Below are 24,531 nucleotides of genomic sequence, written 5' to 3' on the forward strand. Positions count from 1 at the left end.
CAAACGTTTCTTAATACCGGAAGCGCTTTCACTACGCGCACAAGTTACGTCCCTTACATCAGATTCGTACTCAAAAATATTCGAAATTTCGTCCTTTCGCGTTTTTATGCGACGCAGGGCGCACCAGCGCTTAAACTCGTGAGACATTTTTCATTTTTATGTGACTATGGCGCATGGCGCATGGGTTTCCCAGTCACTGGATGTAAAATAAACAAGTTTATTGGTGGAGAAGGAATGGCTAGAAGGGGAATATTACTACATTTATATTCACAATTGTTGCTACGCCGAACAAAGTATCAGGGAAACTGACTGTCCTGTCAGGGAATTATCAGGGAAATTTACTTCAGATTTTTGGTGGCCACCCTGTTAAAGTAAGTTGAAAAGAAAGAAAAAAACTCATTATTTAGAAAACCACCTATATAGCAGGTCATTGGTTCTAACTGGCTGGTCTGTGCCTGACTCAATGCTTGGAGGGCAGTGTTTTTTCCCACCAGTTTGGAATGGGTCTGGGGCCTTTACAATTGGAAAAAATGTGTCAGAAAATGCATGATTTGGGAATTGTTTAAACTAATATCTTCTGTTAAAATGTCATATTTAAGAGAGAAAATGGCCATAATTTATCATTATGCATTAATTTAGCAAGCTCTGTGTTTCAAATGTTTATAGATTTAGTCTTGTTTGAAAAAGTTGGAAATTAAGAAAATATAATTAACTTTGGGAATTTTAGCTTTGAAATTGGGGAAAAAACATACTATTTTCCATTGGAATTGGGGCCCTATTTCGGCCCCAAATTGGCTAGAAAAAAAAACACTGGAGGGATACCTGGCGTTGTCCGCTACCATCAAGACTTAAGAGCTGTAGAACTCTCCATATGACCTAAATTATGTCAGTGTGACTCTAAACCCAGCAAATTTATCTACCTGCTACCCGGCTAGCTGTGTTGGGGGCAGTTTCTTTGATGATGGTAAGAAGTTGTGTTTCAGAAGAATGGCACTTTACAGGGCTCTCGTTTGGCAAAATTTGGGGCTGAATATCGGCCCCATTCCCCCTCAAAATAGTATGTTTTTTTCCCCCAATTTAAAAGAAAATTCCCCCCAGGAGTTCAGGAACATCAGTGCTAAGCGCTTTGCAGATGACTTGTTGGCCTTAAAATTTTATTGTTTCCGAAAATTCAACGGCTCAGAGAAAAAAATACAAAGTGTGATGCCTGAATAAGGTTGTTTATAATTGGCAGAAATCATACAGCAGAGTTTATAATTAACCCTTAGCCTGCTGCAGGCGAATTTAACAGCCTTTGCAAACAGCTTGGAACCAGATCAGACGCCGATTAAATCGGCGTCTGATCAGGTTCCAAGCTGTTTGCTACTCTGACAATATTTCTTCCAGTTTTGGAGCAAATTGAATGAACTTTACAATTTTAGCAGACGACATTTCCAGCAGACAACAATTTATCTAGCATGCTAAAGGTTAATTAACAGAATTCAGGTTTGGGTCAGTAAAGTTGAAAAGAATGTTTATACTTGTTTGTATTTCTTTTCACGTTTTTGAAAAATCATGCGAAATTCCCCCCTTGCATGGACCCTGGCCCCAGTCCCTAAAAGCAAACGAGAGCCCAGCTTTAATATGTGAACTATGTTGGTTGTCACTCAAGAAGTACTTGTCAAGGTGCTGCATAAAATTGTTTTGCAAGTTAAGTGTTCCAAGATGGTCTGTAGTTTGATGATTGATGTTGGTCTCCATTCTTAAGTATAGTGGGACTACAGAGGCTACCTGTCTAGAGGAACTTCACCTAGTAGATTGAGGGATTGATGAAATAGTTTTGCTAGATAGGGTGGCAGTTATGTGGCAACTGCTTTCAGGATGTAGGCTGAACTTTCATCGGGGCTAGTAGTTTTCTTGGTCTTGAGGATTATCAGCAGCTTGTGTACATCCTTTCTGTCAACTGAAATGTTTGGCTTATATAGATCTCGTATATCCCTCTGTGCCATATCTGGAATGTCAAATGGGTCAATTAAGATGTTTGCTCTAGCTGCATTGCTGCTCTGAAGGAACTGTGTGTTCTTCAATGGTGCGACACCAGCAGCATCCTGCCCATCGCTTTTTGACGAAGGCCCTTAACATCATGGAGTTGTCCTTGAAGTTATGACTCACTGTGTTTGCAAAGTCAGCATTAATTCTCCCGCATTGAGTGTACGTAGGAATTGAATTTGAATGTACACTTATTAAACCTGTGTTTAACCTAGCCCTAAAAATCTTAAGTCAGTGTATTATACACTCGATATGTGCGTACAATGCAAGATATTTGTTGCTAAGTTTTGTTGATAGACGATTCATGTAAAAGTACTAGAGCAGTGATTCTAAGTCTGTTAAAACTTTTGTATTACTTTAAGTATTGTGTCTTTCAGAAAATCATGTCTGTAATTCCACTGAAAGTCGTTGTACGGGTGCGGCCACTGATTCAGAAAGAGAACGACGAAGGATGTCAGACTTGCCTGAATTTCATCCCATATGAACCACAGATAGTTCTTGGCAAGGATAGAAGTTTTACATATGATTTTGTGTTTAGGCCCACTGATCCTCAAGTTACAGTGTATGAAGATGCTGTCAAACCACTGGTCCAACACATTTTCAAAGGTATAAATTGCTTTTTACATTATTGATGTATACTTATTTATGCACGTATCTTCATTGTCACAAAATGACATATTGTATGTTACATTATGGCAATGGTCTAAAAAACATTGATAAAGTCTTAAGATATGTGAACTTTCTTGAAAACTACCTCAGATTTTCAGTGAAGTGTTAACTTAAAGACAGATGTAAATCTGTATTGTGATCAGGTCGTCGCATTCAATGAAGAAAAGGTTGATATAAGGCATCTGTTGGATGCAGAATTTTGTACATATTTTAACTATGGGTAGAAGTTTTGCAGTGTTTTGCAGAAATAGTTTTGTTTTGTTTAACATGACTATGACCATTTGGTAAAATACATCTTTGAATAAAATCACTGGCAAATGAGTACCTTGCCTTTGTTTGGAAACTGACAACCATAGTTTATTTAAATATCTTTATTCTTTAGAAACTGATTTTTTTCTAAAGTTTAATAGCTTTTGTAGGCAATTAAACACCTGCTATGTATGCCTGCAGAATATTTGAATTGCAGGGGTCCTGAAATAAGCTGTCCGAGTTGTCCGATTCGTGGATTCCTCGGTCCGGACAAGCAGTTTTTAGAAGCTGGCTTGTCCGGGGACAAGTAAAATTTCCGTGGAAAACATTTTATAAAAACGAAACTAATCGGCGTCATCTGTGATTTCCGCATGCCTAAAGGCAATATCTAATCTGTTTGTGATCATTTATGACCCTTTAATTATCAAAACAAATATGTATGCAGCCATTTATAGACACGTGGACTGGTTTACTACATTAAATGATCATTATTGGAAAATTAAGTGAAGTTGAAAATGAGTGCCAGTCTGGGGATTCCCGTTATCTACTTTCATTTTTGATTTTCAGAAAATCCATTAGCTAGGTTACGCTATGTAAAAAAGTTTAGTAGCCAAAATTTGTGGCTTAATTTTTCGAGTCGATTGTTTTGACATTTAACAACTCGGACAGCTTATTTCAGGACCCCTGAAAGACCAGTGCAGTATTCAGTGATGGTAGAAGTTCTAGGCATACTGAGATTATTTTTGTCAATGGCATGTGTTCGAGTGTTGTTAATTATTCTCTACTCACTAAACTTGCTGGTCATAACATATTTTCAAGTGGATGTTCTAGTCACTAAGCTTGCTAGTTATAACATATTTTCAAAAGGATGGTTCTAGTCATAACATAAAAACTTTATATAAGTTAAAATAGAAGTCAACAGAAGTGTATGTTTGTATTATATGTTTATTCAGTAATGATAATGCTGATCCTTTCCTTTTTAAACTAAAAAGTACGGACAAGTTCTTCTTTGGTACGGACAAGTGGATTTGTGGGCCCAACTTGTCCGTGGACAAGTAGACTCTGAAAATATTTAAGGACCCCTGAATTGAATGTATTTTAATCTGATTTAACTGAATGTCTGTGTCAAGATTTCAGAGTAAGGCCTAAAAAAGATCCTGTATTCAGGGCAAATAAATATACAGTCAACATTGTACATGCGACCACCTCTATTAAGCGATTTTTGTATTAAACGACCAGTCAAAATCCCTCCCAAACGTTTTCAGTATATAAATTCATTCTATTAAACAACTTTTTTATTAAACGACTAGCGACCACATAAATCTGGTCCCGACAGGTAAAATATTCGACAAAAGTATCTATTAAGCGACCGGGTATCAAAATTCTACCGGGCATTTCTTCATCTGTGTAATTAGCGAGTACGTTTTGCACGTGACTGAATGCAATTAACCTTTGTATCAGTCAAACTGACAAACAATATTGCCATACTTTTCACGGTTTGTGGACTTGGAAAAGTGTTCAGGATGTTAAAACATATTTTGAAACCATACATGTATGTTCATAATAAATACAATTACATTTAACTTTTCTTTTCATCTGACTGAAATTCATTAAGGGACCATTCCATTATGTGACCACTTCTTAGCAGTCCCTTGGGTGGTCTCTTAATACAATGTCGACTGTAGTGATATCATATGATATAGATGAAAACTTTATTCCGGCATCAGTGGGTAGGAGGTGGGACTAAGAAAAACTTTGTTACTGTCTTTCAAACTAAATCTGTTTAATAGTGTAGGTAGCAATTTTTAATTTTTGATATATTTGTAAGTATAATGCTTGCTGAACACAAATTTTTACTATTACAGGCTATAATTCCACTGTACTGGCATATGGCCAAACAGGAAGTGGTAAAACATTCACGATGGGCGGTGGGTACGAAGATTCCCTGAAAATGGATCCAGATGGCATGGGTATAATACCGAGGATCGTGCAGGAAATATTTAACACTGTCAATGAAAAAGAGAACTACAAGTTTAAAGTGACTGTTTCCTATTTAGAGGTAACTGACATTATAATAAACTAGTAGCTTATAGCTGGCTTGTGGAAGAGCAGACACACCCATAGCTGACACAGTGTCTGAAAGCCAAACGGTAGGAAGGGGAGTGATGGTCTAGTGGTTTAGGTGTCTGCCGCTCGCCCCGGAAGTCATGGGTTTGAGTCCCACTTCGGTCACAAACACACAGCTTATTACATCAGTACTTGTTTTTCCAGGAAGCCGATTTGAGACTGATCCAAATAAGCTTCAAGTTTTTATCTTTTAAAATATCGAGCTGAAATAAACTAGTTTAACTAAAGTGTAAAAAATGCAACCATATGACTTCAGTTTCTTATATAGATACAAGTTATAAATTATAAGCAACCATTTCTTAGACTATATAATAATTTTTGCACTAAATAAACATGTAGTGCTCTTTATGTTGTAGATCATCAATGAAGACTTGCAAGATTTACTTGTAAACAACAAAAAAGATTCCTTGTCAATTAGAGAAGAAAATGGAGCCATAAAGGTAAACTTTCATTGACAGGGTTTGCAGTTTATGCATTTCTGCAAAAAATGCATATTTAGCTTATAAAGGAAGGAAACCAATTTACATTTAAAAGATGTAATGTAACATCATTTCCATAACCAGGGCTCGACACTAACGCTGGTCTGCTGGTCCAAGACCAGTGCTTTTCTGGGAGGACCACTAACTTCTCGAATCTGTGTGATCCGACAGACCACCGAAAATTACAAGCAAGTCATTTTTAAAATAAATTAATAAAAACATTGAATTGTTCATGGTACCGAAGTACAGCCGTTTAAAAATAGAATTTGGTTTTCCCCGTGTGCTTTTTCTTGAAATTTGGAATGCCCGGATGTAATGCTGGTACTAAAACCCCGGAACGGAACACGGTAACTTATCAATTGGCTTGAAGTATTCATTTACGACCTCATGGGAATACCTAGTCTGCAACTATTGAGGTATCAGTACAGTATCCAGCGTTCGGTTGCAGTGTTTGTAAAAAGTACTCCATGGAAGAAGAGGGGGTCTCATATGTTACTGGTTGCGTTAACTTAAAAAAAAAATCCATCTAGGTAGGACCACCTGAAATTCTGTCGGACCATCAGTTTGCAAAAGCTGCTGGTCCTTCGGACCACCACTGGAAAAAAGTTAGTGTCTAGCCCTGATAACTAGTGCGGAACAGTTTGACTGAAATATCATTGGGTATCAAACAAAGCACTTTGATATTATTGTATAAGTGAGTAATTTTGTGTCTCAAAATATTTCATGAAAGCCAGGTGCAAGACATTTCATACATGTGCAGAAATGTTTGCAGAATTTTTTATTTTTAGGTGAATAAGTTTACAGTTAAGATTGCTGAATCTCTGTTACTAAATTGTCAGTTTAGAGAGAGGGCATTACTAATTATACCCCCACAAACGAAGTTTAGGGGGTATATAGGAGTGAGCTTGTCGGTTCGTTGGTTTTCATGGTTTCCGGCCAATAACTCATGAAAGGCTTGACAGATTTAAATAAATGTTGGTACACAGGTGTAACATCATACAGATGTCCAGATAAGCTGTGTATTTACCCAATTAAAGTTGCAGAAAACCCAATTGAATTCATACAGTGTGCGTACTGAAACGCAATTAAAATTCATTTAAAATCCCTTGAGTATCCCATTTTCGGTATTACAGAATGGGTACGAGACTTTACCACTAGACAACAGACTGGTTATACGTTACGGCAACACAGGTAGCTATTTATCGGCAAAAGCACAGGACCATTCAGTCTGATCAGTGTTATTATGTCTTCCCCCCCCCCACTCTTTTGGGGGAGACATATTGTTTTTGCCCTGTCCGTCCGTCTGTACGTCACACTTCATTTCCGATCAATAACTGGAGAACCGTTTGATCTAGAACCTTCAAACTTCATAGGGTTGTAGGGCTGCTGGAGTAGAGGACCTCTATTGTTTTTGGGGTCACTCCATCAAAGGTCAAGGTCACAGGGGCCTGAACATTGAAAACCATTTCCGATCAATAACTAGAGAACCACTTGACCCAGAATGTTGAAACTTCGTACGATGATTGATCATGTAGAGTAGATGACCCCTATTGTTTTTGGGGTCACTCCGTTAAAGGTCAAGGTCACAGGGGTCTGAACATTGAAAACCATTTCCGGTCAGTAACTTGAGAACCACTTGACCCGGAATGTTGAAACTTAATAGGATGATTGGTCATGCAGAGGAGATAAACCCCTATCGATTTTGGGGTCACTCTGTTAAAGGTCAAGGTCACAGGGGCCTCAACATGGAAAACCGTTTCCGATCAATAACTTGAGAACCACTTGACCCAGAATGTTAAAACTTCATAGGATAATTGGAGATGCAGAGTAAATGACCCCAATTAATTTTGGGGTCACTCTATTAAAGGCCAAGGTCACGGGCCTGAACATTCAAAACTGTTTCCGGTCAGTATCTTGAGAACCACTCGACCTAGAATGTTGAAACTTCATAGGATGATTGGTCATGCCGAGTAAATGACCCCTATTGTTTTTGGGGTCACTCCGTTAAAGGTCAAGGTCACAGGGGCCTGAACATTGATAACCATTTCCGATCAATAACTTGAGAACCTCTTGATCAAGAATGTTGAAACTTCATAGGATGATTGAACATGCAGAGTAGATGACCCCTATCAATTTTGGGGTCACTCTGTTAAAAGTCAAGGTCACAGGAGCCTGAGCATGGAAAATTTCCGGAAAATAACTTGAGAACCACTTGACCTAGATTGTTGAAACTTAATAGGATGATTGGACATGCAGAGTAGATGACCCCTATTTATTTTGGGGTCACTTGATCAAAGGTCAAGGTCACAGGAGCCTGAACAGTGACTTGAGAACCACTAGGCCAAGAATGTTGAAACTTAGCGGGATGACTGGACATGCCAAGTAGATGATCCCTATTGCAGCCAACCATCAGTGTCTCTTTGACTTTCGCTCCTGACCCCTATTGACTTCTTGCCTATACGACTTTGCATTGGGGGAGACATGCGCTTTTTTACAAAAGCATCTTCTAGTTTGGACACTTTGTAAACAAAAAATTACGCCGATAAAATGACCAGTAAAAGAGTTGGCAGAAAAACATTGTTGCAGCACAAACAAACAAAATAGAAGGGTATTTTGTTGTTCATCAAAGACAGTTTATCTGTTTGTGATAATATAGTGCCACCGATACTGGCCGACTAGTTACGGGAGAGCACATAATGCGGTGAATACATTGTTCGGGATATTGTGGATGAATTGATCCGACTGCATTTAAAGTACAAAAAAATACGATGGAACGAAAGTATCCCAGAAAACATTAAACGATTGGAGAAAAAAATATCCTTGGTTAAAGTTACACATAATTAGAACTATAAATTAAAATACACATGTTTACCTTGCTTACAGGCATGTGGAAAAATAGTCAAACCTGGTGAATGATATGTACTCTAACAGTAAGCATGTTTCATCCAGTACAATTTAGCCACAAGAAAAAAAAATACTCAATTGTTTTTGCGGTATTGGTGAAATACCCAATTGGTTTTAGCAAATACCCAATTACTTTTGAAAAGCCTTGGTAATAATATTGTTTATACCCAATTCCGATTTCCAATACCCAATAATATTTCAGACAAAAAGCGATTGGTAAGTACCCAATTGCGCCAAAAGCTTATCTGGAGCTCTGATCATAAAATACAGGTCAGGTTCGACTTTGCCTACAAACCACCATTCTTTGACATAGTTATGGCCCTTTTCCATCTTAAAATTTGCCAAACTCATGGTTTCCGGACAATAACTCATGAAAGGCTTGACAGATTTAAATAATTTTTGTACACTCAATAAAAACAAACGAATAGACACCTTGTGTAGAGAAATGTACAACTGTTATTAGTACATTTGTATAACATCGACGTCAGAATGCGCAAGATACTGGAAGTAACATTTACATAATTAACTGTATGATAACTGAAATCACTGTCTAATTATAACACTAGGCTCTTACACAAACACTCGTTTCAGTTTTTAGCTCGACTATTCATAGAATAACTCTATTTTGCTTTTTTACAAAATTATGCCCCTTTTTCGACTTAGAAATTTTTGGTTAAGGTTTTGTACGTAAGCTGGTATCTCAGTACTTACTAATGGGAATGGATTGAAACTTCACATACTTGTTCACTGTCATGATCTGACATGCACTAAGCAAGTCCCATAACTTTACTCTTCTTTTTTCAAAATTATGCCCCTTTTTCGACTTAGCAGTTTTTGATTAAATTTTTGTATGTAATCTGATATCTCAGTATCCACTAATTGGAATGGATTGAAACTTCACACACTTGTTCACTGTCATGATCTAACATGCACTGTGAAGGTCCCATAACTCTACTTGGCATTTTTACAAAATTATGCCCCTTTGACTTAGCAGTTTTTGGTTAAGTTTTTGTATGTAAGCTGGTATCTCAGTATCCACAAATTGGAAAGGATTGAAACTTCACACACTTGTTCACTGTCATGATATGACATGCAGTACAGAGGTTCATTACCTCTACTTTGCATTTTACAAAATTATGCCCCTTTTTCAACTTTTGTATTCATTCAATTGACAAGGCTGTTGAATAGTCGAGCGTTGCTGTCCTCCGACAGCTCTTGTTTTACCTTCAAGTTATACAACATAAATTGCACCTTCTTGTGGCCATTTCTTTCTTGTGGTGGCCATACTTTTGTGACAAGGCCCTATTCGTCACTCCTGTGACAGTTCTAGGTTTGTTTGCTTCTGTAAATTACAGGAGTTTTGATGCTGGAAGAGTGTTTTAGGTGTTAAAATGACAGAAAAAAAAAGATAAATGAACTTACTGTAAACTCAGAAAGTTCCACTAAGGATTTGTGATTGCTATAATATTTGCTGATCAGTCAGGGGTCGTACCTGTACAAGATATTTCTAAAATAACTTTACAGCTATCACCAGCAGACTTTCACTGGTTTTACCTTTACATAAGAGAAAGGATTGTAAGTTCCTGTTTTCTAGCTGACTACAGATAATGGATTTATTATACTACCTGTAGTTCTGTTGCAGCCTATTTGAAAGGTCTAGCATACTAAGATTTGGTGTGGTGTACCAGATTTTATTACATGTGAAATTCAGTGATCAAAGAATGAAGGAAAATTGTATACACTTTTAAGATATTTTTGCTTGTAGAAAAATGATATTAGCTTTGGTATTTGAGCAAGAATGATTTTATGAAGTTGACTGAAAAATACCTTAGAGAAGTGATTTAGCATGTTATGACTATAAAATTTAAAAAATGAATATAACTTGTAGAAGTTACAAAAATGATAACAAATACATGCAGAAGTAACATGTGCAGATGTGACCCCTGACTGTATTCACAAAAATAACTACCCATGAAGGTACTTTTATTGATTTAAATAATCCTAGACAATTTTCACAAGTTTGCCATACATTGCAAAATTATACCTCGTGAACTAAATTGAATTTTTGAATTAGGAAATGTGAAGCCTCGCGAAAATATATGATTTTACAGTAGTTGAATTGGATTGATAGACTGTAGGAGGCACACTAGTAACAAATTGTAAAAAAATCCCCATGTGTCTTACATAGTTGTTTTTGCCCTCTTAGCTGCCTCTATAATGGGGACTGATAAATTTTCGGCTAATTCAGTAATATGGAATGAAACCAAGTTCCAGCAATCACTTAACTTGGATATAACTTTGTAATATTTTAGATTCCTGGTTTACGAGAAGTGTTGGTGAATAATATAGAAGAGACAATGAAATGTTTAGAGCAGGGATGTAACAACCGGACGACGGCAGCGACTGCCATGAATAACACTTCCAGCAGGTCACATGCCATCTTCTCTGTTTTCATAGAACAACAGCATGAGGAGGATATGTAAGTACTTGTGTACTGATATTGAAATGAAGGTTGAAAGTATCGTTGTTGCTATACAGAAATATACCAAAATGAAAATCATTGTATTACTATACTGAAATAACAGGTGTACATTGTATAAATTAATATGAGCATGTTTTCTACTTTGCTTGTTACTGGGTACTTGTACTGAAACCCAGTTATAAGTGAGAAAAGGACTGGAGTAAGTACTAAATGGAAATTGTTTTTAATGCAAAGTTTAGTAAGACCAAAAAAATACTGTATTAAAAAAAAGCTACTCTACCTAGCTTTTTATACGCCCAAAGGGACATATGTTACAATGCCGGTGTCCATATCATATGTCCGTTAGAAATTTCGTGTCCGCTCTGTAACTCTTGAACCCTTTGAAGGATTTCAAAGAAACTTGACACAAATGTTCACCTCATCGAGGCGGAGTGTAGAGTGCATGTTTTGGACGGCTCACTTCAAGGTCAAGGTCACACTTAGGGGTCAACGAAAGGTCATATGACTGTTTCTTGTCCTATAACTCTTGAACTACTTGAAGGATTTTAAAGAAACTTGGCACAAATAATAGCCACATCAAGATGACGTGCAGAGCACATGTTTTGGATGGCTCGCTTTAAGGTCAAGGTTACACTTAGGGGGTCGGAGTCATACCTTAGGGTTTATATTGCTCTGCATTGTGGTGCTCTTGTTTGAAACTAGTACCCTAAACACAGAATTCGTTTTTGCCTGAGCTGTACATGTTGACTTACATCAGTTGGTTGTATGGCTCACAGACTTTTCTAGCTATCACTGAGCTGAGATTCATAATACTATTGCTACCTTAATTGAGTATAATTATGTAAAAGTTTGATCAGAAACATTAGGGAATCGGTCATAAAACTTCTGACTGATAATAAGGGATATGAGACTTAATTACATGACTGTATTCTATTGTTTTTCTGATTGGCTGAAAACGGTTTGAAAAGTAATGAGTACATGTCATATCAACTTATCCTGGGTTATAAATAGTACGAAGATAAAAAAAGATCAAAGTAGGTGCTTGGAAAACCAGTATCAACCTGATTTGATCTAAATTTATTCCTTATTTCTTTATTAAAGATACAGTTGTAATAACAAGACTGACTATACATTTATTCATGTAATAAAACAATTATTGACTTTTTCATAGGTTGATATCAGGATTTATCAACCCTCAAAAAGTTATATTCACCTCGCCTTCGGCTCGGTGAATATTACTCTTTTCAGGTTGATAAATCCTGATATCAACCTATGAAAAAGTCGATAATTGTATAATGTTTACTTCATTACTATTTACACAGAGTATACATGTAGAAGTTATGTCTTTATTTATTCTTATCTTTCAATCAGAAATGATTTCTGGAAAGCCAAATTACAGCTGGTGGACTTGGCAGGGTCGGAGAGAATTAAGAAAACACATGCAGAAGGGGCCAGACTAAAAGAAGGTATGGTATTTTCAGGATGGAACAAGTTTTGTAAGATCTTAAACCTTCCCCTGCTAAATTTCTATAATGAACTTGTCCATCTTTCAATTTAGACAGTACCATTAAAGGGTGAATTCCTAAAAAGATACTGACTGAATGGCAAACAGTGCAGATCATGATCAGATTGCATGGATGTGCAGGCTGATCATGATCTGCACTGGGCGCAAAGGCAGAATTAATCCAGTCCAGCATGATAAGAGTTAGGAGCTTGTGGTCTGTATGTTAAGCACAAAAAGTATATCATTTAAAATATCTTTTTGAAATATGATGCAAAAATTTGAATAATGAAATCTCTAAGAAGGTTCTTTTGAAACTTAGAATGCAAAATAGTAGCAGGTTCTCTTCGAGGGTATTCGGTGAATATTAATCACGACAGGTATTGAAGTATGTAACACACCTTGTGGATTCCCCAACACTGGGAACTCTATAATTATAAAATTACATTTTGGTAGACACAATGATCCCTAAAGATGAGAAATTTGGACAACAGTTAATCCAAGTACATGGCATCTTCAACCTCCACTTCACAGCATTAAAAACTGCTTTCATATCTTTGTTAAAATCTTTTAGAAGACTTTTTCAGGTATGTAGAATAGAATAGTTGGTGTTATAATGTAAAGTATGCATGAAATAATTCTATAATCATTAAATTACTTCTTTAACTTTTAGTCTGCTGGTGGCAAGTGATTCTGCCTTTGCAGCCAGTGCCTGCATGTCCGTGCAGGCTAATCATGGTCTGCTCTGTTTACTGTTCATTCAGTTCATTTTCAGTGAACACCTTTTGATCTTTCGATAAACAAGTGGTACTGCCCATATTGAATGATGAATCAATCCATTTTAGAAATTTAGCAGGGTTATGGTTAAGTGTGTAACTTTTTAGCTCACTTGTCACAAAGTGACAAGGTGAGCTTTTGTGATTGCGTGGCGTCCGTCGTCCGTGCGTGTGTGTGAACTTTTGCTTGTGACCACTCTAGAGGTCACATTTTTCATGGGATCTTTATGAAAGTTGGTCAGAATGTTCATCTTGATGATATCTAGGTCAAGTTCGAAACTGGGTCACGTTCGGTCAAAAACTAGGTCAGTAGATCTAAAAATAGAAAAACCTTGTGACCTCTCTAGAGGCCATATTTTTCATGAGATCTTCATGAAAATTGGTCAGAATGTTCACCTTGATGATATCTAGGTCAAGTTCGAAACTGGGTCACGTGCGATCAAAAACTAGGTCATAAGGTCTAAAAATAGAAAAACCTTGTGACCTCTCTAGAGGCCATATTTCTCAATGGATCTTCATGAAAAATAGTCAGAATGTTCATCTTGATGATATCTAGGTCAAGTTTGAAACTGGGTCATGTGGGGTCAAAAACTAGGTCAGTAGGTCTAAAAATAGAAAAACCTTGTGACCTCTCTAGAGGCCATATTTCTCAATGGGTCTTCATGAAAATTGGTCAGAATGTTCACCTTGATGATATCTAGGTCAGTTTTGAAACTGGGTCACATGGGGTCAAAAACTAGGTCAGTAGATCTAAAAATAGAAAAACCTTGTGACCTCTCTAGAGGCCATATTTTTCAATGGATCTTCATGAAAATTGGTCAGAATGTTCACCTTGATGATATCTAGGTCAAGTTTGAAACTGGGTCACGTGGGATTTAAAAACTAGGTCAGTAGGTCTAAAAATAGAAAAACCTTGTGACCTCTCTAGAGGCCATATTTTTCAATGGATCTTCATGAAAATTGGTCAGAATGTTCACCTTGATGATATCTGGGTCAGATTTGAAACTGGGTCACGTGCAGTCAAAAACTAGGTCAGTAGGTCTGAAAATAGAAAAACTTTGTGACCTCTCTAGAGGCCATATTTTTCATGGGATCTTTATGAAAATTGATCAGAATGTTCACCTAGATGATATCTAGGTCAGATTTGAAACTTGGTGACGTGCGGTCAAAAACTAGGTCAGTAGATCTAAAAATAGAAAAACCTTGTGACCTCTCTAGAGGCCATATTTTTCAAGAGATCTTCATGAAAATTAATCAGAATGTTCATCTTGATGATATGTAGGTCAGTTTTGAAACTGGGTCACGTGCGGTCAAAAATTAGGTCAGTAGGTCTAAAAATAGAAAAACCTTGTGATGTCTCTAGAGGCCATATTTCTCAATGAATCTTCATGAAAATTGGTGAGAATGTTCAGTTGATGATATCTAGGTAAAGTTCGTAACTGGGTCATGTGCGGTCAAAAACTAGGTCAGTAGGTTGAAAAATAGAAAAACCTTGTGACCTCTCTAGAGGCCATATTTTTCACGAGATCTTCATGAAAATTGGTGAGAATGTTCACCTTGATGATATCTAGGTCAGGTTAAAAAGTGGATTACGTGCCTTCAAAAACTAGGTCATTAGGTCAAATAATAGAAAAACCTTGTGACCTCTCTAGAGGTCATATTTTTCAATGGATCTTCATGAAAATTGGTCAGAATTTTTTATCTTGATGATATCTAGGTCACATGTGCTCAAAAACTAGGTCGCTTTGTCAAATAATAGAAATAACGACGTCATACTCAGTTCAACACTGGGTCATGTGGGGATAGGTGAGCGATTCAGGACCATCATGGTCCTCTTGTTATCATAGTTGATGGAATTGGAATGTTCATTCATGAGAGGTAATTATTGCAGAATTTATCACAGTTCAGTCCTTGATTCCATTTTCAGATAATTAGATTGTTTATATTGTAGGGATAACGCATGTTTTTTCGTGTTATAACATCTGCAGAATCCCGAGGGATTCTGCAAATGTTATAACACGAAATGAACATGCGTTAACGCTATTCTAGCATAAAATGCATAAAAACTGATAAATGGATACAATGTCTCTCAACGTCATTAATTTTCCACGAAATGCGCGGCAATGTCTGAGTTGTTTTTTACATTGACGTCATTTTGTTTTGAATTATCCGTTTAAGGGCCGAATGACAGTTACGCTTTGCCACAGAAGGCGCATATATAAAAAGGTGTTATAACAGCACGCGAGCGTGAGAATCTCTCTTTTAACACACATTTTCTCTCCTGTTAAAACACCCCCGAAAAGTGACAAGAACAGCAGTTTTATGCTAGAATATCTGTTCAGTTACTGGTTTAGTAGAAATTTAGATATTTCCTCACTGTTCTATTTATTGTTTGTAGGCATAAACATCAATAAAGGTTTGCTGGCACTTGGAAATGTGATAAGTATTCTTGGAGATGATACAAAGAAAGTGTCACATGTACCGTATAGAGACAGCAAGTTGACTAGGATATTACAAGGTTGGTTTGTGTATGATACTATGTTATATATTGTTGGCCAGTATTGAACATCCCATGCTAATTTGGCAAAAAAATCTTTTTTCAGTTATTTAAAACTTAATTATTATGTTGCATGTTCTACAAAAATACTGGATATCCTATCTAATAAAAAAGCTGTGAAACTGTGATGTGACAAATTTGCAGGGCTTTTGGTTGATCTGAGGTGCCGGGTTGTGATCCGCGGAAATCAAGAAAAACTTGTATTTGATCCAAACAGAAAATGCCCTGTGCGTCGGCCTGACCCACAGTAATTCTCTTTGATATGTCTCAAGTTCAAAAGTTCTGCCCCTTATCAATCAAAATCCCAGTGAATTTAAGTGTTGTTTGCTGGCACAAGCGGAAGTATGGCAGTAGGCAGAGCGTCATATATTAATCTGCTACTGATAGATGTCAATCATGCCATGCGCTGACTGACACGTTTGTATTTAGTACAATAATTCATTATCAAAGCTGTTTATTGATCAGTGTGTAAAAAGTTGATTGATAAACAATGCAAAGTGCAGCCTATTATCGTGTTTGTACCACTTGTTAATTAGCGGTATAGCATACAGCTTATGTTGTATTGTTATATGTCTTGCCAACTTAAAATAAAATTTATCTTATCTTATTACTGAACAACAAAGTGGGTAATTAAAATCATTATTTTGTGTGCTTGATTTGATTATATGAGCCAGTCGGCCGTTACATATTATGTCGTAGTTACATGCAAGTTCTGCAAAAAACAAGTAAAATAACATATTTTTGTCGATTTTTGATTTAAAACTGTTATATATCACATATATTTTATCTATATTTTAACAATTACAATAATGTTATTCTAAAATATTGTATTTGAGTATTGAAGAAACAAGAAACCTGAGATGTGTCATGGAAAGTGTAATAGATATCTATTTCAGCCGGACTGTTCTGCAAGAAATAGTTTGGATCCTTTAATTTCTTTTTCTTGAAAAATGTTTTTGTTTCTCACAAAAAGTTACAAAAATAAACATACAGGGTTTTTGACAGCAACCTGCAATATGTTACATAATAAATATAAAAGAACATAATAAAGATTCTTGAAAGATGACTTGGTTTATTCACAGTGAATCCTAGTTAGTAAAATAACTGTAACTGATTCAGTGTCATGTATAAATACTTACTCTTTTGAAGTATTTTTTCTGCAAATATATGAGAGAAGCTTAATTTGCAAAAGTCAGAATATTAAACCATGTGCTGTATATAATACCAGTCATGAACTTTGACAAAGTTTGAAAGCATGGGACATTTGTATTCAGCAAAGTTATATTTAACCAAGAAAATTCGTTTGTATTAATCATTTACACTTTGCTTTGCAGATTCGTTGGGTGGAAACAGTCATACCTTAATGATAGCATGTGTGAGTCCTGCAGACAGTAATATGGAGGAGACACTTAACACACTACGATATGCTGACAGGGCAAGAAAAATCAAGAACAAACCGGTGGTGAACTGGGATCCACAGACAGCTGAAATCATGAGACTTAAAGGACAGGTCCAGCAGCTGACAATGAAACTGATCAATGCAGGAATCACTGAATTAGATAGGTAATATACTCAACACTGAAACACAAGTCCGCCAGTAATTTGAATCAAAATGCTTTTTTAGCTCGTCCTGGCATCTGCTTTGGCATGCGTTCTGCATTGAAAGTTATGATGCACTTTCACTTTATCTGTTATTGCTTGATGGATTTGCCTCAAACTTAAAATAGGTATTCTTCATCATCACCCACATCATATGACATAAAGGCCATAACACCAGAACCAATATTTCCTGAATTATGCCCCCTTTTTACTTTGAATTTCAGGCCTAAGTTTTCGTATACTTTCACTCTACCTCTGATATTTCAGTGGATTTGATTCAACTTAAAATAGTTGTTCTACGTCATCACTCACATCGTATGTCACTAGAAACTTTTTTTAACATATTGTCTAGCACTTGCAGATGAGCGTTGGAACCTGCAGGTGGTGCTCTTGTGTATAAGCATTGGGGTAACTTGGAAAATACAAAAAATGGTTGGGGGTAGAATGTTCAGGGTGAAACAAAATCATTGAGATTGAATTAAATTTTTAAGCCATGAAAACAAAGACGATCAACTTCCAGTTGTTGTTTTTGACATAACCATTTTCAAACACATATATTGCTTTATCTGTAAAAGGACCGCCTCGGTAGCTTAGTGGTAGAGCACACGCTTCAAGCGTGGGAGGTTTGACCCCCAGCCGCTTCATACCAAAGATGTAAAAATGGTACTAGTAGTTTCCTCGTTTAGCGCTCAGCATTAAGAGGATATTGCTAGGACTGGTCAGCCTGGTGTCAGTATAATGTGACTGGGTGGCTGGGGTATCGTGTAACGTGTCTATGACATCATACTCCAGTGAGGCAGCACTATCAAGTTAGGCATTTGCTCACTGCTACATGTAGACACTCTCATTTATATGACTAAAAAAAAAGGTGTTGAAAAAGACGTTAGATCCGTCGAACACACATACACACACTATCTGTAAAGAACATACTGCTAAATGAGACACCAGATACAAGATCAAATTCACTAGAATACTGTTGGCTAATTGTCACAGAGTCAACATATACTGGTATACTTGGTGTCTTTAAGGAAAGAGATCATTTCTATGTATTGTTAATATTTCAGTGAAAATGATCTGAATGTAGCCAAACCAGATTCCCCTGTCAGAGAAAAAGATACCAAAGCTCTTCAGAAATGGATAGACAAATGTAAAGAGTTAGAGGTATGTAAATAGACAAATGTAAAGAGCCAGAGGTATAAAAATGTACAAATGTAAAGAGCCAGACATATGTAAATGGACAAATGTAGAGCTAGAGGTATGTAAATAGATAAATGTAAAGAGCCAGAGGTATGTAAATGGACAAATGCATAAGGCCAGAGGTATAGAAATATACAAATGTAAAGAGCCAGAGGTATAAAAATGTACAAATGTAAAGAGCCAGAGGTATGTAAATGGACAAATGTAAAGAGTCAGAGGTATGTAAATGGACAAATGTAAAGGGCTAGAGGTATGTAAATGGACAAATTTAAAATAAAAGAGCCAGAGGTATGTAATTGGATAAATGTAAAGAGTAAGAGGTATAAAAATGTACAAATGTAAAGAGCCAGAGGTAGGTAATTGGATAAATGTAGAGTTAGAGGTATGTAAATGGAGAAATGCATAAGGCCAGAGGTATAGAAATATACAAATGTAAATTGCCAGAGGTATAAAAATGTACAAATGTAAAGAGCCAGAGGTATGTAAATGGACAAATATAAAGAGTCAGAGGTATGTAAATGGACAAATGTAAAGGGCTAGAGGTATGTAATTGGATAAATGTAAAGGGCCAAAGGTATGTAATTGGATAAATGTAGAGCCAGAGGTATAAAAAATGTACAAATGTAAAGAGCCAGAGGTAGGTAATTGGATAAATGTAAAGTGTTAGAGGTATATAAATGGACAAATGTAAAGAGCTAGAGGTATGTAAATGGACAAATGTAAAGGACTAGAGGTATATGTAAATGAAAATAAAGCTGTTTTTGGCAAGGGGAAACGGCTGATACTCAGCTGCAAAAAAAGAGCAGCTGGGGGACAGACTCCAATTATCACAGTTCATGAAAGAAATCCATGCTTGCCCTCTGATGTAGGTTTGACCCTCACTTGTGCATTGAAAATATTTCATGTTAGGAAGCCATCCATTTGGCTTACAGAAAGTTGTCGGTTCTAAGTAACCTGCCTGTGACTAAATAATGAATGGCAAATCATCTGGAGTCTTTCCCCATCATTAAAAGCTGGAAAGTCACCATATGGCCTATTATTTAGAGACTGTACCAGAGCTCTTCACATAAGTGCACCGGTTACGATTAAAAATGTAAACAACAGACTCTGTCTATGAATCATTGGAATGAATGACAGTCTATCTTAGTCAAAATACTGATTGACAGTGAATGCTATACTGTTGAAAAACAGCATTAAACACAAAACAAACAAATACTTCTCTTTAAATTTATTCCCTGTTAAAAGATTACTTATTATGTTTTAGGCTAGAACTTTTCGATGCACTTCACCATTAAAAAGGAACACTTGTATATGTCACATAAGTAAACATTCATATGCCAAGCATCTGTTAATATAAGACAAGTAAATTTTTCGCAAAGTCAAAACATGTATGAAGTGATATTAAATTGCCCTTTTTATCCTTATAATATCTACTGATCTATTAGCGCCTCTTGATGCTTTTGTTTGAATAAGTCTGTGGAAATGAGAAGATTCACATGGAATGATTGAACAGAGCTCCAGATAAACTTTTGCTGCAATTGGGTATTTACCCATCACTTATTGTCTGAATTGGGTATTGGAAATTTGAATTGGGTAAAAATAATATCATTACCCAGCCTTTTCAGAAGTAATTGGGTATTTCTAAAACCAACTGGGTATTTTACCAATCTTGCACTAAAAGTTGAGTATTTTATTGCCTAAAGTATACATGGTGTATATCATTAAACAGGACTGACTAAGTGCCTAAGTACTTAAATGGCACCCTTCAATGTTAAATACAAAAATGTTTTTAAAATTGCAATGAATGTTCGATACTGTTGTTTTCTTTTTCACTTTTAATGCTCATCCACAATATCCCGAACGATGTGGTCACCGCAACATGCATTCTCCCAAAAGATGTCATCCAGTATTGGTGACACTACATCGTCACAAACAGATAACTGTCATTGATAAAAAGCAAAATATCCCACTAATTTGTTTGTTTGTGCTGCAACAATGTTTTTTCTGCAACCTCTTTACATTTTATCGGCGACAAAGCGTCCAAATAACACCGATCAGCCGACTGAATGGTCCTGTGATTTTCCCGATAAATTGCAACCAGTTCTGCGGTGACGTGTAACCAGCCAGTCAGATCTAGCGTTAAAGTCTCATACCCGTTCTAGTAATAAGGAAAATGCGATATGCAAGCGATTTTTTACGAATTGGGTATTAGGAATTTTACTTGCGTTTCTGTACGCACACTGTATCAATTCAGTTGGGTTTTCTGCAATTTTAATTGCGTAAATACGCAAATACGCAGCTTATCTGGAGCTCTGATTGAAATAATACTTCTGAAACTCTTTATTGTACACATTTAATTTTTTATGTAAATTGCTGCTTTCAGACCTAGAAATGTGTTCTTTCTAACCGAGATTTTCCTTTTACCAAGTTTGTTGTTTCCGTAGATTTTGTAATGAAATAAAGAAGGCAAAAACTCAAAAGAATGAAAAATTGTTCTTTATGTCTGAGATTTCACTATATTCAAGTTTGTTATCCTCATGTTTACTGAAGTTGATTATCTTGCTATGAGTCCAGCACTTGTCTCCCATTCAGGAGGAGGTCACAAATCTACACAAGGAGCTGAGGATATCAGTAGACCAGGCTGCCACTATGGGGGAGAAAGCATTGAGGTGGGAGATGAAATGTGAAAGATTGAAGTCAAGGTTGCAAGAACTAGAATCTAACATAGGGTAGGCAAATTACTTTTCACATCTCTGTTAGTAAAAATTTATTTTTTGCTAAGGTATCTTTGGACTTCGTGCAAAATATTGGATATATACTGTTTAAATTATTCGTTATGGAGGTCACAGGCCTGAACCCAGCTACATCCAGAACCATATTTCATGATAAGCTACCTATTTGGTCTCCAAGGAAGTGAACTCATTGGCTTTTCCAATCAGCTTCAGACTATCTTCACTATGAAACTATATTAATAAAAGTAACTTTAATAACAAATATTTAGTTCATATATTTAAGACAGGTGAAGTTGGTAATCATATGCTTAACAAGAAAGGTATTTACAATATTTTCTGTTTCCTGGTACAGAGTTGACCTAGATCTGCTGAGTTCCAGTGTAGTAGATGAGAACAACCCTGCCCTAACCGAGCAACTCAACAAGTTAAAGTCCCTGGCCAGTAAACTGCATGATTCTGTGGTATGTGTGTAGTTTTTGAGCAGAGAAAAAGTTTGTTGTATAGTACGAGGGTTGATCCAGAAGTAATGTCACAGTGTCTGTTGCACATTTTTGTATTATCATGATATGAACATGTGGAGATATTATTTTTAGGGTTGTTTAGTTTTAAATACATTGAAATTTCAAGTATACCATTGGCGCTATATTACCGCTCGCTAAACTAATGTTGTTTTTTCATAGACAAAACAACAAACATGGACAGTAGCCATTCAACATCAAAATAATGCACAAAATCAGATATCATAATATTATTAATGACATGAAGTGATTTTCTTCCTGCCATATGTTGTTAAACATTTAGTGATATCATTGCAGTTTCAATTATACTATGTAATGTTAATACATATCACTGCTTGGTGACATTTTTGTATTCTGCTTCTGACGTGAATAATAAGTGGGACATGCGGTGTTTGCTGTTGCTTTGTTTTCCATATACTTTGATGTTCTAAAAAGTTTGAAATACATTATTGTGATATTTTTGGGAAATATTGTAAAAAGATCAAGGTACTCTGGGAAGAAATATTTTCTTTTCAATATTCACAATTTTATGGCTTAATTGACATTATTTCTGGATCAGCCCTTGTTGATTAGGGTTTGTAGTATATTTTACACACAGTTTCCTCAAGGTAGGCAGTAACAGTGGTGGGAGGGAAAGGGGGCGGGGCAAAGGTTTTCATAAACAACTCGTGTTTTTATACCCCCGGCATCTACTGATGCGGGAGGCGTATAATGATTGTCCTGTCCGTTTCGTCTAGTATCCACTTACAAGAATGACTTGATACTAATGCAGATGTAACCTGTGACCATTCCTCATCTTCAGACATCACCTGACCTCAGTTTGACCTTGACCAAGAATGAATTGATACTAATACTGATGTAAACTGACCATTCCTCATCTTCAAACATCACCTGACCTCAGTTTGACCTTGACCTTGACCTCGTTTTGGACTTGGGTGCAAAATCTATCAACAAGGATGCCAACGGGGGCATCAAACGTTTATTGAACACAGCTCCTTGTTTTTAGCTCACCTGTCACATAGTGACAAGGTGAGCTTTTGTGATCACGCAGCGTCCGGCGTCCGTCCATCCGTAAACTTTTGCTTGTGACCACTCTAGAGGTCACATTTTTTGTGGGATCTTTATGAAAGTTGGTCAGAATGTTCATCTTGATGATATCTAGGTCAAGTTCGAAACTGGGTCACGTGCCGTCTAAAACTAGGTCAGTAGGTCTAAAAATAGAAAAACTTTGTGACCTCTCTAGAGGCCATATATTTCACAAGATATTCATGAAAATTGGTCTGAATGTTCACCTTGATGATATCTAGGTCAAGTTCGAAACTGGATCACGTGCTGTCAAAAACTAGGTAAGTAGGTCTAAAAATAGAAAAACCTTGTGACCTCTCTAGAGGCCATATATTTCACAAGATCTTAATGAAAATTGGTCAGAAGGTTCACCTTGATGATATCTAGGTCAAGTTCGAAACTGGGTCACGTGCGATCAAAAACTAGGTCAGTAGGTCAAATAATAGAAACCCTTGTGACCTCTCTAAAGGCTATATTTTTCATTGGATCTGTATGAAAATTGGTCTGAATGTTCATCTTGATGATATCTAGGTCAGATTTGAAACTGGGTCACATGCGATCAAAAATTAGGTCAGTAGGTCTAAAAATAGAAAAACCTTGTGACCTCTCTAGAGGCCATATATTTCATGAGATCTTCATGAAAATTGGTCAGAATGTTCACCTTGATGATATGTAGGTCAGTTTTGAAACTGGGTCACGTGCGGTCAAAAACTAGGTCAGTAGGTCAAATAATAGAAAAACCTTGTGACCTCTCTAGAGGCCATATTTTTCATGGGATCTGTATGAAAGTTGGTCTGAATGTTCATCTTGATGATATCTAGTTCAAGTTTGAAAGTGGGTCACGTGCCTTCGAAAACTAGGTCAATAGGTCAAATAATAGAAAAACCTTGTGACCTCTCTAAAGGCCATCTTTTTCATGGGGTCTGTATGAAAGTTGGTCTGAATGTTCATCTTGATGATATCTAGGTCAAGGTCGAAACAGGGTCATGTGCGGTCAAAAACTAGGTCAGTAGGTCAAATAATAGAAAAACCTTGTGACCTATCTAGAGGCCATACTTGTGAATGGATCTCCATAAAAATTGGTCAGAATGTTCATCTTGATGATATCTAGGTCAATTTCGAAAGTGGGTCACGTGCCTTCAAAAAGTAGGTCAGTAGGTCAAATAATGAAAAAACGTTGTGACATCTCTAGAGGCCATATTTTTCAATGGATCTTCATGAAAACTGATCTGAATGTTCACCTTGATGATATCTAGGTCAGTTTCAGAACTGGGTCACTTGCGGTCAAAAACTAGCCCAGTAGGTATAAAAATAGAAAAACCTTGTGACCTCTCTAGAGGCCATATTTTTCATGAGATTTTCATGAAAATTAGTGAGAATGTTCACCTTGATGATATCTAGATAAAGTTTAAAATAGGGTCACGTACCTTCGAAAACTAGGTCAATAGGTCAAATAATAGAAAAACCTTGTGACCTCTAGAGAACATATTTTTCAGTGGATCTTCCTGAAAATTGGTCAGAATTTTTATCTTGATAATATCTAGGTCAAGTTCAAAACTGGGTCACATGAGCTCAAAAACTAGGTCACTATGTCAAATAATAGAAAAAACGATGTCATACTCAAAACTGGGTCATGTGGGAAGAGGTG

General features: G+C 36.5%; 1 protein-coding gene across 1 annotated transcript in view; it reads left to right on the forward strand.

Annotated features, from left to right (window-relative positions):
- LOC123556311 (chromosome-associated kinesin KIF4-like) overlaps positions 1 to 24,531 on the forward strand; it is a 72,746-nt gene that overhangs the window by 14,471 nt on the left and 33,744 nt on the right. Inside the window, exons 2-11 of the mRNA XM_045346920.2 lie at positions 2,406 to 2,634; positions 4,812 to 5,005; positions 5,430 to 5,513; positions 10,769 to 10,935; positions 12,310 to 12,404; positions 15,614 to 15,733; positions 17,107 to 17,335; positions 18,436 to 18,532; positions 21,161 to 21,297; positions 21,653 to 21,761. Coding sequence (XP_045202855.1) covers positions 2,412 to 2,634; positions 4,812 to 5,005; positions 5,430 to 5,513; positions 10,769 to 10,935; positions 12,310 to 12,404; positions 15,614 to 15,733; positions 17,107 to 17,335; positions 18,436 to 18,532; positions 21,161 to 21,297; positions 21,653 to 21,761 — 1,455 coding nt within the window. The 5' untranslated portion in view covers positions 2,406 to 2,411. The remainder of the gene's footprint in view (positions 1 to 2,405; positions 2,635 to 4,811; positions 5,006 to 5,429; positions 5,514 to 10,768; positions 10,936 to 12,309; positions 12,405 to 15,613; positions 15,734 to 17,106; positions 17,336 to 18,435; positions 18,533 to 21,160; positions 21,298 to 21,652; positions 21,762 to 24,531) is intronic.

Source organism: Mercenaria mercenaria, chromosome 5 (assembly GCF_021730395.1).
Source record: "Mercenaria mercenaria strain notata chromosome 5, MADL_Memer_1, whole genome shotgun sequence".
In the NCBI taxonomy this organism is placed as follows: Eukaryota; Metazoa; Mollusca; class Bivalvia; order Venerida; family Veneridae; genus Mercenaria; species Mercenaria mercenaria.